Here is a 15,241-nt window from a genome sequence, read left to right as displayed (position 1 = left end):
AATTTGAAAATGGAGATTTGAAACAGCCGTTAAAAAAAATATTTTTTTTTGGCCATACCTGCGAATAGGTTAACGGTATTCTACGAAAACAAAAACTCATACACAAGTAAAAACGGATATATTTTAAATAAAAATTAGCTTTTATTTTAATTTTTCTCGAAATATGTTAATTTTTTTTCCTAAATTTTTTCTTCAAGTGGCCTGAAACACGTTAATGGTCTGGCGAATTTGTAATAACTTTATCATTTTTTAACCAAATTTTCTCATTTATATCTCATTACAACGATAATTTCGTACACATTTCAATTCTTTTGCATTCAATTGCAAAAGTATTTATTTAGTAGCAAAATTTTTAAAATATCTGAAAAATTTGCATTTTTTTTCGAATTTTGGCGATAATACTGTTTTTGGGTCATTTTGACCCAAAGGAGATGCAGGGTTAACTTCCAAAAAAAAAATTTAATGTAATATTCAGTAATATAAATAAATCTATACATTTCTAGAAAACAATGCAGAAATTTAACGAGTTTCACCTATTTATTCCATATAAATAGTATAATTTTGCATATATCTGAACTTTGACCTCGATGCGCGTCCAGAAATCGTTGACCGATTTGGCTCAAATTTTCAGCACTTAACATTTAGGCCTAGTATCACAATATTCCACCCGGCACTCTTCAAAATTTTAACAAAAAAATTTTTCCATACAACTGATTGTCACTCTAATGAACGCCTACCATGGGTCTATACTATAAGGTGGGTGAGGTGAAACTTCTCAACCACTTCATTCTAAATACTTTTTAACAGGACTCCGAGCGTTGTCATGATGGAATATTACGGTTTCACGTCTGGCCGCATATTCTACAGGTTCCCTGTGATGGTCTGGTCAGATTTCAGCAGCTCATAATAGATAGGACCATTTTGCTCCCACCAAATACAGAGAATTACCTGAGCGCCATGGATATTTGGCTTTGGTGTCGATTCGGCTGGTTGGCCGAGCTTCACATACGATCTCTAACAATTCGGGTTATTCAACCCTATCATGAAAAACATGTGAAATTTATGTTCCCATGAAATATCCATTTTCCTCGAAGGGAAAATATTCCCCTGAACTTTTCATTCACAATATGTAGTTCATTTTGTTCGTAACTGCTGTTTATTGTTTACAAAACTCCATCTAAAAATTTCCCAACTTGGGAAATTTTTTCACGTGAACAAAGTTTATGAACGAAAAATGGGAAAAGGCAACATATTTCACGTGAAATATTGATTCGCGATAGGGGTGATTGTAATGGACCCATTTTTCATAGCAAGTAATGATTGGGTGTAAAATTGATTTTCTTTTATAGCGTTCAAGCATCATTTCGGACATACAAAATCGTATTTCAAAGTTCCTCAGCTTCAATTCGAATGGTACCCAATTTCCCTTCTTTGGATGAATCCTGCTGCTTGAGTAGCTCCCAATGATTTTGCAATTTTCATTTCCAATTGGTCTTCAAACTTTTTTGGCTTGGCTGGGCGATCTTCTGTCTTCCTTGTCAAAATCACCACTTCTGAACCGAACAAACCCATCTGTCGCACATTGAAACCGGTGAAACACATTCACCATAAGCTTTAGTGAGTAATCGGTGTGCTTTAGCGGCACTTTTTTATACCCTTCACCTTCGTGAGAAGGGTATATATAAGTTTGTCATTCAATTCCGAAGCCCCCAAATAACTTACATACACGATTCATACATCAATATTCTTCCGGCTCGGTTGCTATTTAAAATCTAGAAAATCTGTCCACAAATGGCTGAGATATAAGGAAAAAAACCAAGACAACCTCCATTTTTGACCTATATCTGGATTACTAAGTCATTAATATAGACAATATGGATATCTAATGATAGATATTTCAAAGACCTTTGCAACGACGTTTATACGTAAGTTGGACCTACAATGGGTCAAAATCGGAAAAAATATTTTTTAACCCGAATTTTTTTTTCACCAAAAGTTTTTTTTCCCTAAATATTAAAAAAAATTTAAAAAACAAAAAAAAAATTAAATTAAAAAAAATTAAATTTAAAAACAAATATCTTTAAAAATTTAAAAAAATTAAAAACAATTCGAGGAAATGTTTTTACAAAAAATTAAAATAAAATTTTTAAGCTTTGATATTTTTACAAATAAAGCTTGAGTGTCTGTAATTCTCATTCACTCTATAGCTTGATTTGTATATGTTTAGTTTTTCTAAAGCTTTTTGGGAAAAGGTTTCCTGATGATCTGGCCTAAGCAACCAGTGAAATGCGCATAGGAACCAGCTTATCCCCCAACAATAAATGTCAGTGAATTTATCAATAATTGGGAAATTTAGCACAATTCTTACTATAATAAAAATAAATTTTGTTTACCTAAAAATATTTAAAATTTTTATTTTGAAGTATAATTTGGTGAAGGGTATATAAGATTCGGCACAGCCGAATATAGCTCTCTTACTTGTTTCAAATTAAAGATGTAAAGCGAGCTTCGAGAAACTTCGGAGATTGAGTGTTTGCCATAGTTTCTGATTTGAACGAGTATTGATCTTATGGCCTAATATTAGGCTCGGTTTCGTTTACTAGCAGTTTTTTAAAACCAAAGTCTGTTTAAAAAGTCTGGAAAATCCAATAATCTCAAAAATGTCTTTCAAAGTACATATTTTAATTTTACAAACTTTAAGAAAATTCTATTAAAAAATCGTAAAATATTTAAATGTGAGCAAAGTTTTTTGTATGCAACAACACTTAATACAACTAAGCTCAGATGAACAACAAAGAAAAAAAAGTCATACGACAATAAAAACAACACCTTTAAGTGACGCTTATTATAATTGCAATTTTATGAGTGCCATTCTTTAAAAATAAAAACAAAACAGCAACCATTCATTCAGCAATCCAGCCAACCATACACGACAACGGCAAAGGTAACAGCAACAAAAGAAAACCACAAGTACCATTTGATTTGAATTCCTGCCGCATGAATAGTTAACGTTAAGTTTTAGGTTTTTTGTCTTTTTGTTTTCAATTTTTTTATTATTATTTTACATGTTGTCTTTCATGTAAGAACATCTTTAACTATCACATACGGATTTATCTACAAGTACTCGTATTCGTACTCGTTCCATTCAATTCATATTCACATTGTCTTGTTCTATAACTTTAAGTGTCAAATCTATGAACTATTTGCATTTTTCTTACAACTTTTCACAAAAGTTTTGAATGGGTAAGAGCAAAAAAATATATTTATATGTATTGTCTTTTTGAGTTGTTCGTCTTATTCATAACCCCCTTTTTAGCTTTTAAAGCTTAGCAGTCTTGGCTAGGTTTTCTACAAGATTCCTTGCAAGAAATTGAAGAAACAAATGGAAAAGAAAGTCAAGTCGTTCGCCAATGCATACATACATTGATGATTCCTTATGGCGGCACGTGTTCATGTTGATTGTTTTGCCATTGGCATTGATCATGGACGGTTGTTTGTAGTCGTCATCTTATTGTGGTTATTGGGGGATAAGACATGGCACAACAACACACAGCGAAAGGGAGAGAACAAAAAATCCACCAACAAAAACAACACTCAACAGCATCAGCATAAAAAAGATTTTTCCTTTTACTTGTTCTATTAGACATTGCTAATTCAATATTGATTGGTGTTGATAGTTAAGCTTATTGGCAACGCCTTGGTGTTGCCTATTCATAAGAAAACCTATAAATGAATTTGCTTCCGACTTGTGGTCTGCTGTTGCTGTTTCTTTAGTAACAACTATTTTGCGTTATTGTTGTTGTGTTGTTGGTGCTGTGTTCTCCTTTTTCTTCTTTATTTTTTTTAATTTTGTGTGTAAAGGCGTCAAAATTTATTAGAGCGTTATGATTACATATACAATATAGTTATAGAGATAATTTATAGGAATTACCTTTTAGCTAAATATATTGATTATGAAAATATATTGTATCTATATTTAATTTCATTATTGTTTATTGAGGACAAATACAAATTACTTGATTAACACAAAAAAATAAATGTAAATATACTTCTTCTTAGCGAATAGACAACAAAAACATTCACTTGGAATTAATGACATTAATAATAAGATTAGTAAGATTAAATATAACAAAATTTCTAAATAATTTATACAGAACATCCTTAAATACTAAAGCGTTTCTAAGAAATCCCACTTTAACAAAATATTTCCAATAAATATTTAAACAAATCATGCTCAAAATGACACGAATTCTTGTTGTGTGTTAACTAATAGTTAACACAAAAGTAATTTTAACCGACAGTATAACTATTAGTTAACAAATAACCAGAATTCGTATTAATGCGGGTTATAAATACAATTATAATTGACATTTTATTAACCATCTTTCTTTATTTTCTATATCCTTTTTCAGTTTTCACTTGGGGTAAACGTATGAGCCGTAAACTAGACATTTTAAAACGTGGTGACACGCACAACACCCACAAGTCTCACACAGATTTAAGAAGTCTTTTCCACTCGCCCAATCATCACAATGGCAACAGTAGTAATAGTAATCAAAGCAATCATAGTGCAAATAATCGGGAAACCACCCATTATCAATCAAACACTTTAAAGAAATGCAAATCTGGTCCCATCGAAACCATTAAAAATCGTGAGCAGCAAAGAAATCAAAGTATAAAATTGCAAAATAAATTGGGAGAGGCACATTCACAGTCAGCCTCGAATACGCCCACACATACATCGCAACAAAGACCCCAAACGAAAGCAATTAAGAATTTCTTTCATCGGATTGGTTCGACGGGCATGTTGAATCATAAATCTCATAATCTGGTCAAAGCGGCCGAACAACCAAATAATCAAGGCTCTACAGCTTCTCTATATCGTAGTAGCTCTACCAGCCAGTTGGCTACTTGTTCCTATGTGAAGTGTGACGATCCAAGTGATGGTTTGAATTTAGCCAATGCCCAGAAAAGGCAATCAATGAGTGGCTTGCTAAAGAGCGGTTCAAATTTGCTTAGTGGCAGCAATGGCAGTATTGCCAGTGCTGGTATAAAGTCCAGCAGTTGTGATGATATAGCCAAGGTGGGTCAAGTAGTAATAACTTCGCCGCAAAACTCTTCCTCAGAACCCGCTTCAGCCACTTCCCCTCAAAACTCGGCAGATGCTAATAGTAGGCGTGCCAACTTTCCTTATGCTTTCCTGCGCTCCAGACTGTCAGTGCTACCTGAAGAAAATAATGGCTCGGTCATGAAGCAGCCCTCCTTATCAAGTTTGCACACACTAGCCGAGCAGCAACAACAGCAGTACTTGCATGTGCCCAATTCTCCCATACCAAAACATCGCAATTCGACCATTTTACCTGCCGTAGAAACCGACTTTAATCAATTGACGGATAATCTCTCAATTGCTAGCTCTACACCAAATCATTCTGGAAAAATGATTTATCGGAATGATTCTTTAATTAAGCGTTATTCCTCGGATGATAGTGCTATTGGCAATTGTTCACCCTTGCAGGCGTCCCAACTATCGAACAGCAGCGGCAGTGGTGATGTGTCACGCAACAACAGCATTACTTCCAAGGACTGGGAACCACTTTACCAAAGATTAAGTAGTTGTCTAAGTTCAAATGAATCGGGTTACGACAGTGATGGTGGCAACAACATCACTCGCCTAAGCAATAGTCTTGGTATCTCCAGTGGAGATACAGAATCAATTGCTTCGGGCACACTGAAAAGAAACTCCCTGATATCGCTCACCTCTTCGGAGGGCTTGGGAGGCGGAGTGACTGGTAGTAATGCTTTGCGTTCGGGTAGCATATGCAGCACCATGAGTGGTCCTGTTTCACTGGGTGGCTACAATTACGACTACGAAACCGAGACTATACGTCGCAGATTTAGACAGGTGAAACTGGAGAGGAAATGCCAAGAGGACTACATAGGTTTGGTGCTATCGCCCAAGACTGTGCAAACCAGCAATAATGAAATGCAATATAGATATTTGATTGTCGAAATTGATGCGTATGGCATGGCTCAAAAGTAAGTACATAGTTGGAGGAGTTTTTAAAGTTTCTCCTAATTTAATTGTTTTTTTTTTTGCAGAGATGGTCGCCTACGTTTGGGAGATGAAATCGTTAATGTTAATGGCAATCATTTGCGTGGCATACAATCTTTCCAGGAAGTTCAACGTTTGCTAAGTTCTTTTGTCGACAATTGCATTGACTTGGTTATAGCCCATGATGAGGTGCACACTATAACCGATTTTTATACCAAAATCAAAATTGATGGCTCTACTTGCGTGTATTCCCAAAAACAGGAATTGGATACAAATCAACAACAAACAGATCTATATAGTTCGATGCAATCTTTAACAGCGGATACCCCTCCGCCACCACCGCCCCAATCACGTAATGATTATCTGGCTCGAGCTAGAAAACGTTTAAGTTATACCCAACGCACCCAAAGCACGGACAGCATCAATAGCTATGATTTGCATAGTCTACAACTGGCTTTGGAACATGAACGAGACGATGATGCCGAGTCTATAGCTAGTACTTCCACAATTAATTCAGCTGTGGATGTGACTTCTCCACCTAGTGGCGTTTTAGGACCTATGCCCCCTTCGATGCCTCTAATGCAGCACAGACGATGTTCCACACCACGCCATTCAATGGATGCCGCCACCATCGAACATTTAAGACGTAGAGCACGCTCTTCTTCAGGTCAGCGCAATTTGGAATTAACACCTATGCTTTACACAAACGAATACACACCAGTCTATAACAATCGTTCGGCGAGTGTTTCACTAGCAACCAATACGATAAGCGATGATGAGAAATGGCAATTGTTGAATCGTAAACGCTGTTCCGAGGGAGCTGCTTTACTGACCGATCAGCAGGGACATACGACCGGTAATCGCAGTGCTTCTTTAAGCATAGAAACTCGCAAAGCTAGTCTAATCAGTCAAGACAGTTTAGATGGTGGTCAGGCAACGCCACCCTTTCCTGCTCGCACTCACTACACCCGCAATTCAATAAATCTCTCAAATTCGCATTATCGTTCGTTGCGTTTTGCACACTCTCGCCTTAGTTCGTCACGTTTAAGTTTATTTCTGCAGCCAAATAATACTAATAATCAAGCTAGCACAGCAAATGCTAACCAACAACAATACACCAACAATACAAATAATCACAATAAGACTATTAATACTTCTAATACTAATTTCAATACAAACACCAACAATAATCATTCCAATAACGATTCCAATAACACAGCAACAACAACAACAAGCACAGCAACACCAACAATAACTTTATCTAATAATGTCATTGATTTAGAGGATGACAACGATGCTAATTGTGGTGGGCTTAGTAGAGGTAGTAGTAATAAACGTTTTGCTTCTGTAAATGCTCAACAACAGCATCACACAGATGATAGACATGATCTCAATAGTACAACAGCAACAGCTTCTTCTATGCAACAACAACAACAGCAACTGCAACATCAAATGCAACCAAAATATATTAGTAATACTTCCTTAACCTTAAATCATTTAACCAAACACAATCATCATCTTCATCATCATAAACACCATCATTTAAATGTACCCTCCTCTACAACCACCTCTAATTCTTCAACAACTAACGCAGTGGGTAATCGAACATATTTAACACCGGGAATGGCTACACCATCGGCAGCCATGCTGCAACATCATCGACCCTCATTACCCGTGGCCAAACTAACAATTAGAGACGAAGAAATGGCCGAGGTAATCAGAGCCTCAATGAGTGATGGTAAGTGTGGGTTGATTAAGGGACACATAATTATGAGTTGGGCAACAAATCGAATTTTTTAGGACATTTATTTAAAAGTTTCGAAAGAATTAATTTTTAATTAAATTTTCAAAATCAATTTAAATATTGTAATCCTAACAATCCATTAAACCATTCAGCACGAATTAAATCGTTGTCTTAATTCCTTAGTACTCTTAACGTTTTGAATTCATTACTTTAAGAATTCATTCTTTATATTACTTAATTCCATCTTGAATTAATTCAACTATGAATGAATTCTATTTTAAAAGCCTTTGAATGATGCTAAAGAATTAGATTTTGGGAATGGATTTATGGAATGAACGGCTGACATTTTTAAATTCTGTATTAAGATTTTAATGAAATAAGCTCAAATTGAATTATGTAATTAATTCGAATCTCGGACGAAGCTATTTCCAACATGATATAATGACGACAAATTTTCATAAATAGTGATGTTTATCTCATGCTGAAAACAAATCTGTCAGTTATAATGTGTCCACATGTAAATCAGCAATAAAACATTATTTCAGCAAAAAATTAAAATATGTAAAATTTTTCTAACAACAAGCAGTTTAAATAAAATATAGCTGCTACTAAAGTAGTCAAGAAAATAAGCTGTATGAGAATTATATCAACACAATTTGTATAAAACCAGTTTGTACATACATGTCAAATTACCCAAAATATATAAATTGGAATCATCCAAGTGGTCAGACATTAACTGCTGGACAGTTAAAATATAAACACTTTTCTTTCATAATTTCAAAATGCTACAAACTATATTTTGGCGACAACTGCAGTAGATGGATGATCTATACATTTTGCAGCAAATCATTGTAGCTAAGTTTGACAAAGTTAGCAACTAAAACCAAATTCTAGAAGTTTCCATACATTGCTAAATTATATGGCAGCTCTCTTTTTAAAAATTTATTCAAAATTATCTCATTTTTATAATAGTTAGTCCAATTGTTGATAAAAACTCAGATATTAAAAGAATTTCTTAATATATTAACTTTAAAGGTGCACAAATACAATGGCAACTCTGGTAGAATAATTTTTTTAAGCATACTTAGCTTGTGGTCTACATTCAAAATCAAGTTGGTCTTAACTCATAAATGTATGTATATTCATACCTATGACAACATTAACAAATCCAAATCTGGAATTAAATTAAAAAAACACTTGGCAACTCTGGAAAACAAAATTTTTGGATTAAGTCTGCCACTTCCTCTTACAGAAACTATAATTTAAAAAACTTCAAATCTAATAATATAAAAGATATAAGCATTGCAAGTAATCATTCATTTACTTCACTCTCTACTAAAATTAACAATATGGCAACTCTGGCAAAATAAATTTTTAACATCTAGAATATGTGCTCTACAAGACCATATACAATTTATCGTAATCGCTTCAGTAGTTTATGAGTTATAGCGTTTTGAAGATATACCTCTAATTACCACACTTTTTTTAATTTTCCAAAAATCAATGTGCTCCGTCACTAGATGGCGCTGTTGGTATGTTGTAACAGGGTTGTCGAGTTTTGAAAATTTTGTAAATTAAGGGATTTCTTTAAATTGCTATAACTTTGAAAGTTCTTAAGGGATTTAAGTAAAATTAGACTCAATCGTTACGTTATAATTTAAGCTACTTGTTTAATGGAAAAATTGGTTTGCCAGAGTTGCCATACTGTAGAAATTTGTTATTTTATGTCAAGTTTCTTATAATTGCCATAACTTTGGAAGTACTTAAGCGATTTCAAAGAAACTAGACTCAATCAATAGGTTATAATTTAAGCTACTTGTTTTATGGAAAAATTTATTTGCGAGAGTTGCCAGATTGATGGAATATGTTATTTTATCTCAAGTTTCATAAAATTGCCATAACTTAGAATGTATTTAAGAAATTTGAAAGAAACTAGAGTCAATCGCTAGGTTTTAATTTAAACTAATTGTTTAATGCATAAAACATAGCGATTGAGTCTAGTTTCTTTCAAATCGCTTAAGTACTTCCGAAGTTGTGGCAATTATAAGAAACTTGAGATAAAATAACTAATTTCTACAGTATGGCAACTCTGGCAAGTAAATTTTTGTATAAAACAAGTAGCTTAAATTACAACCTATTGATTGAGTCTAGTTTCTTTCAAATCGCTTAAATATTTCCGAAGTTATGGCAATTATAAGAAACTTGAGATAAAATAACTAATTTCTACAGTATGGCAACTCTGGCAAGTAAATTTTTGCATAAAACAAGTAGCTTAAATTACAACCTAGCGATTGAGTCTAGTTTCTTTCAAATCGCTTTAGTATTTCCGAAGTTATGGCAATTATAAGAAACTTGAGATAAAATAACAAATTTCTACAGTATGGCAACTCTGGCAAATAAATTTTTCAGTATAAAAGTAGCTTAAATTATAATGTAGCGATTGAGTCTAGTTTCACTTAAATCCCTTAAGAACTTTCAAAGTTATAGCATTTTAAAGAAATCCCTTAATTTACAAAATTTTCAAAACGCGACAACCCTGTTACAACATACCAACAGCGCCATCTAGTGAGGGAGCACATTGATTTTTGGAAAATCAAAAAAGTGTGGTATATTAGAGGTATATCTTCAAAACGCTATAACTCATAAACTACTGAAGCGATTACGATAAATTGTATATGGTCTTGTAGAGCACATATTCTAGATGTGTTTTTTTAATTTAATTCCAGATTGGAATTTGTTAATGTTGTCATAGGTATGAATACACATTTATGATTTAAGACCAAACTGGTTTTATACAAATTGTATTGATATAATTCTCATACAGCTTTTTTTCTTCCTGCTTTTTCAACGGTTCCGAGAAGACCTTTTAAATGGACTTTAAAATTACAGGTTTAGCGTTTTCTGATTTGTAGCTATTTTTCGCGTAATATTTCTAAAACTAATTTCGTTTATACAGGAATTTCAACCAATTATACGGTACTACATATTTATATTCATAAATATTCTCTCAAATCCAAAGACACATACATCTAAAATATTTTATAATTAATTTTAAACAGATTTATAACTCATACGTAAACTTTAGAAACAAATCACTCTAAGGCCGGGTAACTTATCAAAATTTTAAACATTGATTATGCCTTAACTATGTTTAAAATTTTGATAAGTTACACGCCCTAAAAAAGTAGTTTTACTAAATATTAATAAAATGGTGTTCTGGTCCTTATAACATACAAATGTATTTAAATAGTTAACTTTAAACAATTAGTCTAAATCTAAAACAAGTCGTTTAATTAAGTTATTGCTCTTTTTTTAACAATTTTTTATATTATTTTCTCATTTAGGCTCCCGTCGTGGTACTCCCAGAGTAGTGACGTTCTTTAAGGGGCCTGGCATGAAATCTCTAGGTTTCAGTATTGTTGGTGGTCGTGATTCGCCTAAAGGAAATATGGGCATTTTTGTTAAGACTGTGTTTCCTTCGGGACAGGCTGCAGATGATGGCACTTTGCAAGCAGGTAAGAAATTTTTTTCAACCAACAAATTTTTTTACTTTGGTGTAGGGTATATAAGATTCGGTACAGTCGACTATAGCTTTCTTACTTTTTTTACATTACCCCTTTTCCAAAACTACTCAATTATTTTTCCAAATTTCATATATTAGACCAAAAAACATTTGAGTGCTTTTAATTAAAACAAAATGTTTTTCGTTTTCCTTGCAGGTGATGAAATTATAGAAATCAATGGCAATTCGGTGCAGGGTATGAGTCATGCAGAAACTATAGCATTATTTAAAAATGTACGAGAGGGCGCTATAGTGCTACATCTGCTAAGAAGAAAGTAAGTTGAACAAATCTTTAAAAAAAAACTAACATTTTCTAATAAAAATATATTTTTGATTCCCCATAACAGACTACAAAAAGCTAAATCAATGGGGGCTTAAAATTATTGCCGTTAAAAAGGCCAACAAAATACGTTTATTTAAAAGAATTTATTGTTAAATTTGAGAAAATTGTAAATGTTAAATTTAAAATGTTTGTTTCTTTATTTAACTAGATAAAAACAATTTAAAATAAAGAAAAAATGTCTGCTAAAAACAAAGTTTAGCTATTTAGCTTATTGTATAATTGTAATTTTGTTAGTTATTGCTGAACTATTTCAGACTATATAAATTTATGTTAGTTATAAAATCTAATAATAAAATTCTTTTATTTTTTAGTTTATATAGTAAGCAGAGCTATACTATAATTAATTTTTATTTATAAAAATGTGTGTCTTTAATAGTTAATTATATTAAAAATTATCTAATTATCTTTAAATTATTAAGTTCTTATAGTGGTAATTTATAAAAGTCTCATTGTTATAATTGTATTTGATAGTTTAAGGCAAAACCATTTAAAAATAAATACATACATACAAAAAAACACGTACAAAATGTTGAAATAATGAAGAAAGAAATAAGAAATAAACTTTGTAAACATGTTGAAGAATTTAACAAAAATATTTTATTTTAATTAAGTTTAATTAAAGAAATAAGTGGCTAAAATAATTTTAACTGTAAAGTAAATACAAAAATATTAAAGAAAAGTTGAATGTGTATTAAAAGAATTACTAAACAAAAATATTTACCTGGTTTTTATTACATATAAATGCATTTTAATTTTTGGCTGGTTTTTCAGTTTGAACAATTAAACGTTGTTTTTTAACAAAATGATCTATGCGATTTTCTAAACTTTCTGTGGGGAATTAGAAAAAAAAATATAATAAATAACAGGAAACCAAGTTTTTAAAACTAAATCATACATACCGCATCTTTTACGATTTAATAACTTTTGATATTGCCGGGGTTTAACACAGTCCTGCAGCACTAAAACTTGACTTTTAATTTCTTGAGGCTGGAATTGTTGCTGCAAAGTATTTTCCAGTTCAAATAAAACATTGCGTATCATGGTAGCCCTAAAAATAATAAAAAAAATTAAACAAGACTTTTCTCCAATGTTATTTTTCAACATACTTAATGCTAAACTGAGACCATTCGCTTTGTATATTCTCTACAAGTTTTTGTAGGTTTTCCTCATTATAGATCCAATTACAAATATCGGGTTGTTCGTTAGAATCCGCAACATCAGTGCTGGAATCTACCAGTTCTTCTTCATCAGCTAACAATACATCATTCGTTTTACGGCATGTTTTCTGACGAAATTCGCAGTTAAATAGATTTAAAGGCAATCCAATGGCTGGTGTGTATTGTGGTTTACTAAAAAAGTTTGCTAATTAATATAAATACGAGTATGTAAATAATAACCAAATGCATTATTACCAAGGATTCTTTTCCACATCTAAGAGTTCGCTTATAACTTCAGGATCTTCTTTTTCTTGTCCAATTAATATCAATACCGCCATTATGCAACGTATTTGATGCCACAAAAAGGCGTTAGCTTTAATTTGTAAATAATACATATTATAACCTTGACGCTCATTTTCGGATTCATTTGGACATAAATGTACACTTGCTGATTGTAAGTTGCGCATATAGTTGGTAACACCATTGTGAACATCCATTTTGCAGAAATTCCGAAAATCAGCATGTCGTTGTAGTAATGAACAAGCTTTTTGCATGGCCTAGACAAATATTTTTTTAAAAATAACGGTTAGAATAAAAAGATATGGAAAAGTTTAAATGCATATAACATCCCTGTATTACAATCTACCAAGTTAAAGCAACGTTGTTAGCAAAGTCCAGAACCATATTACACCATATAAATGGTAATATAAGAGTTGCTAGACATCCACTAGGGAATGATATCATATATTTTTAATGAATTTTTGGCTATTTTACAAATTATGGAACACATTTACAATTTTTTTTGTAGATATTTTTATAAAACAATTATAGTAATATATTTTTATATGCTGTATTAATTTAGGTATGGTATTATCCGTAACTTTTAATAAAGCATTTGGATTGAAAACTAGTTATAATTATTTCTTCTATCATACCGATATAGGAACCTATTTTCATACGCTTTACCATGTGTGGCAAAGTATATATATCCTACATCTTTAAAGATAGCTGGGTATATATAGCCATGTCTGTCTGTATGTTGAAATCAACTCTCCTAAATCTACATATCCAATATAGACCCGGTTCAGTTGCTATTTAAATTCGGTAAAAATCGGAACTTAAATGGCTGATATAGGCTAAAACCAGGACTACCACGATTTTTTAACTATTTTTGGTATATATTTTGATTTTTAAGTCATTAACATAAACAATATCGAAGGCTTGGAAATGCCTTCGATTTAACGAATCAGAAATTCGGACTGACAATGGGTCAATATCGGTAAATATTTTCTTTTTTGGCGTATAAGATCCGGAACAGCCGAATATAGCTACATACATAGTTATTTTACTTGTTTTTATCAAAAATATAAATGAATATAGATGCTACTTACCTCTATATTCAAATCACCCTTGGGAAAGAAATATCTATACGTTCTAGCCACACAATCAAATCTAGCACTATACACGGGCGTTCTTAAAGGCATCCAGGATATGCATTGTATATTTTTGGGTAATATTCGATTTAATAAACCACAATAATCAATTTCCTGGTTTAAACAATCCTCATCGAATAGTTTGTCTTCGAAAAATTTGCTGCGTAAATCGATAGAAATTACTTGACAAAAAGCACTAACTTCTTTGTCGGTACGGCCACAACGGTGATAATTGGAAGTGGCACGTGATTCGATGAGGCAGCAGCGCGTTAAAGCTTTAAAAAGATGATATTCTGAAATACAAGAAAACGTTATTGGTACAAACCATATTTAATAAGAACTATTTAACCTATGGTAGCATTAGAGTCCTCCTGGCAAGCAAAGCCTTGGTAGTCCCAACCGAAATACAAAATTTTCATCAGAACATGACGTTTAGCTGATCTAAATAAAATGTAGAGTTTTAGAAACTTCTTTAAATGAAAAATAAAAAAACTTGAATGATGAACTGAAAAACTTACTTGCTGAAATCAAATTTCCGTATCTTTGATTTTTTGTCTTCAGATCTTTCTACATCCAATTCATTTTTGTTACCACCTGTTAGCTTACTTTCCAGATGGGATTGAGTTGTTTTTAGTTCATTTAACTCCTTTATGAGCTCCTCGTTTTGGTTGCAATCACTACCATCATTAAGCTTTTTGTGTAAAATGTTTTTAAGCTGAAAGTTATACGCCTCTAACTGCACAATTTTATCAATTAACTCATTTTTTGACAATTTTTCCAATTCATCGCGAGGTAAACCTTTAAGCCGTTTATTTATAACTATTTTTGAAGACATTTTTGCACAACTTTTTAATTAATTTTATTAATATATTATTATTGTTTACCAACAACTCTGGCACATTTTTTTAGTCTTCTTCTTGTTTTCAGCAAACATTCACCAGGAATGATTA

General features: G+C 32.2%; 2 protein-coding genes across 2 annotated transcripts in view; one reads left to right on the top strand and one right to left on the bottom strand.

The window, feature by feature from the left end:
• Nucleotides 1–12,415, top strand: part of a (arc) — a 138,122-nt gene extending 125,707 nt beyond the window's left edge. Inside the window, exons 5-9 of the mRNA XM_065514150.1 lie at nucleotides 4,413–6,036; nucleotides 6,100–7,790; nucleotides 11,141–11,311; nucleotides 11,516–11,633; nucleotides 11,706–12,415. Of these exons, the coding sequence (XP_065370222.1) occupies nucleotides 4,413–6,036; nucleotides 6,100–7,790; nucleotides 11,141–11,311; nucleotides 11,516–11,633; nucleotides 11,706–11,736 (3,635 nt within the window). The 3' untranslated portion in view covers nucleotides 11,737–12,415. The remainder of the gene's footprint in view (nucleotides 1–4,412; nucleotides 6,037–6,099; nucleotides 7,791–11,140; nucleotides 11,312–11,515; nucleotides 11,634–11,705) is intronic.
• Nucleotides 12,416–12,417: 2 nt separating this feature from the next.
• Nucleotides 12,418–15,211, bottom strand: LOC135962300 (tRNA pseudouridine(38/39) synthase). The gene is made up of 7 exons (XM_065514149.1): nucleotides 14,810–15,211; nucleotides 14,641–14,732; nucleotides 14,250–14,584; nucleotides 13,114–13,415; nucleotides 12,808–13,050; nucleotides 12,601–12,749; nucleotides 12,418–12,529 (listed from the first exon to the last, which is right to left on the bottom strand). The coding sequence occupies exons 1-7, from the start codon at nucleotides 15,124–15,126 to the stop codon at nucleotides 12,450–12,452; spliced, it is 1,518 nt and encodes a 505-aa protein (XP_065370221.1). The 5' UTR covers nucleotides 15,127–15,211; the 3' UTR covers nucleotides 12,418–12,449.
• Nucleotides 15,212–15,241: the final 30 nt, after the last annotated feature.

This window comes from Calliphora vicina, chromosome 5 (assembly GCF_958450345.1).
Source record: "Calliphora vicina chromosome 5, idCalVici1.1, whole genome shotgun sequence".
NCBI classification, from domain to species: Eukaryota; Metazoa; Arthropoda; class Insecta; order Diptera; family Calliphoridae; genus Calliphora; species Calliphora vicina.
Note: the sequence above shows the minus strand (reverse complement) of the source record. Positions and strands in the feature narration are given on the sequence as shown.

What these genes read in the sequence shown, in the direction of transcription:
- LOC135962300 (XM_065514149.1), bottom strand. Translation starts at nt 15,126, where the DNA reads ATGTCTTCAAAAATAGTTATAAATAAACGGCTTAAAGGTTTACCTCGC. An exon ending in GATGTGGAAAAGAATCCTTG is followed by an intron (nt 13,051 to 13,113) that starts GTAATAATGCAT and finishes AAACTTTTTTAG; the next exon opens with TAAACCACAATACACACCAG. An exon ending in ATTAAATCGTAAAAGATGCG is followed by an intron (nt 12,530 to 12,600) that starts GTATGTATGATT and finishes AATTCCCCACAG; the next exon opens with AAAGTTTAGAAAATCGCATA.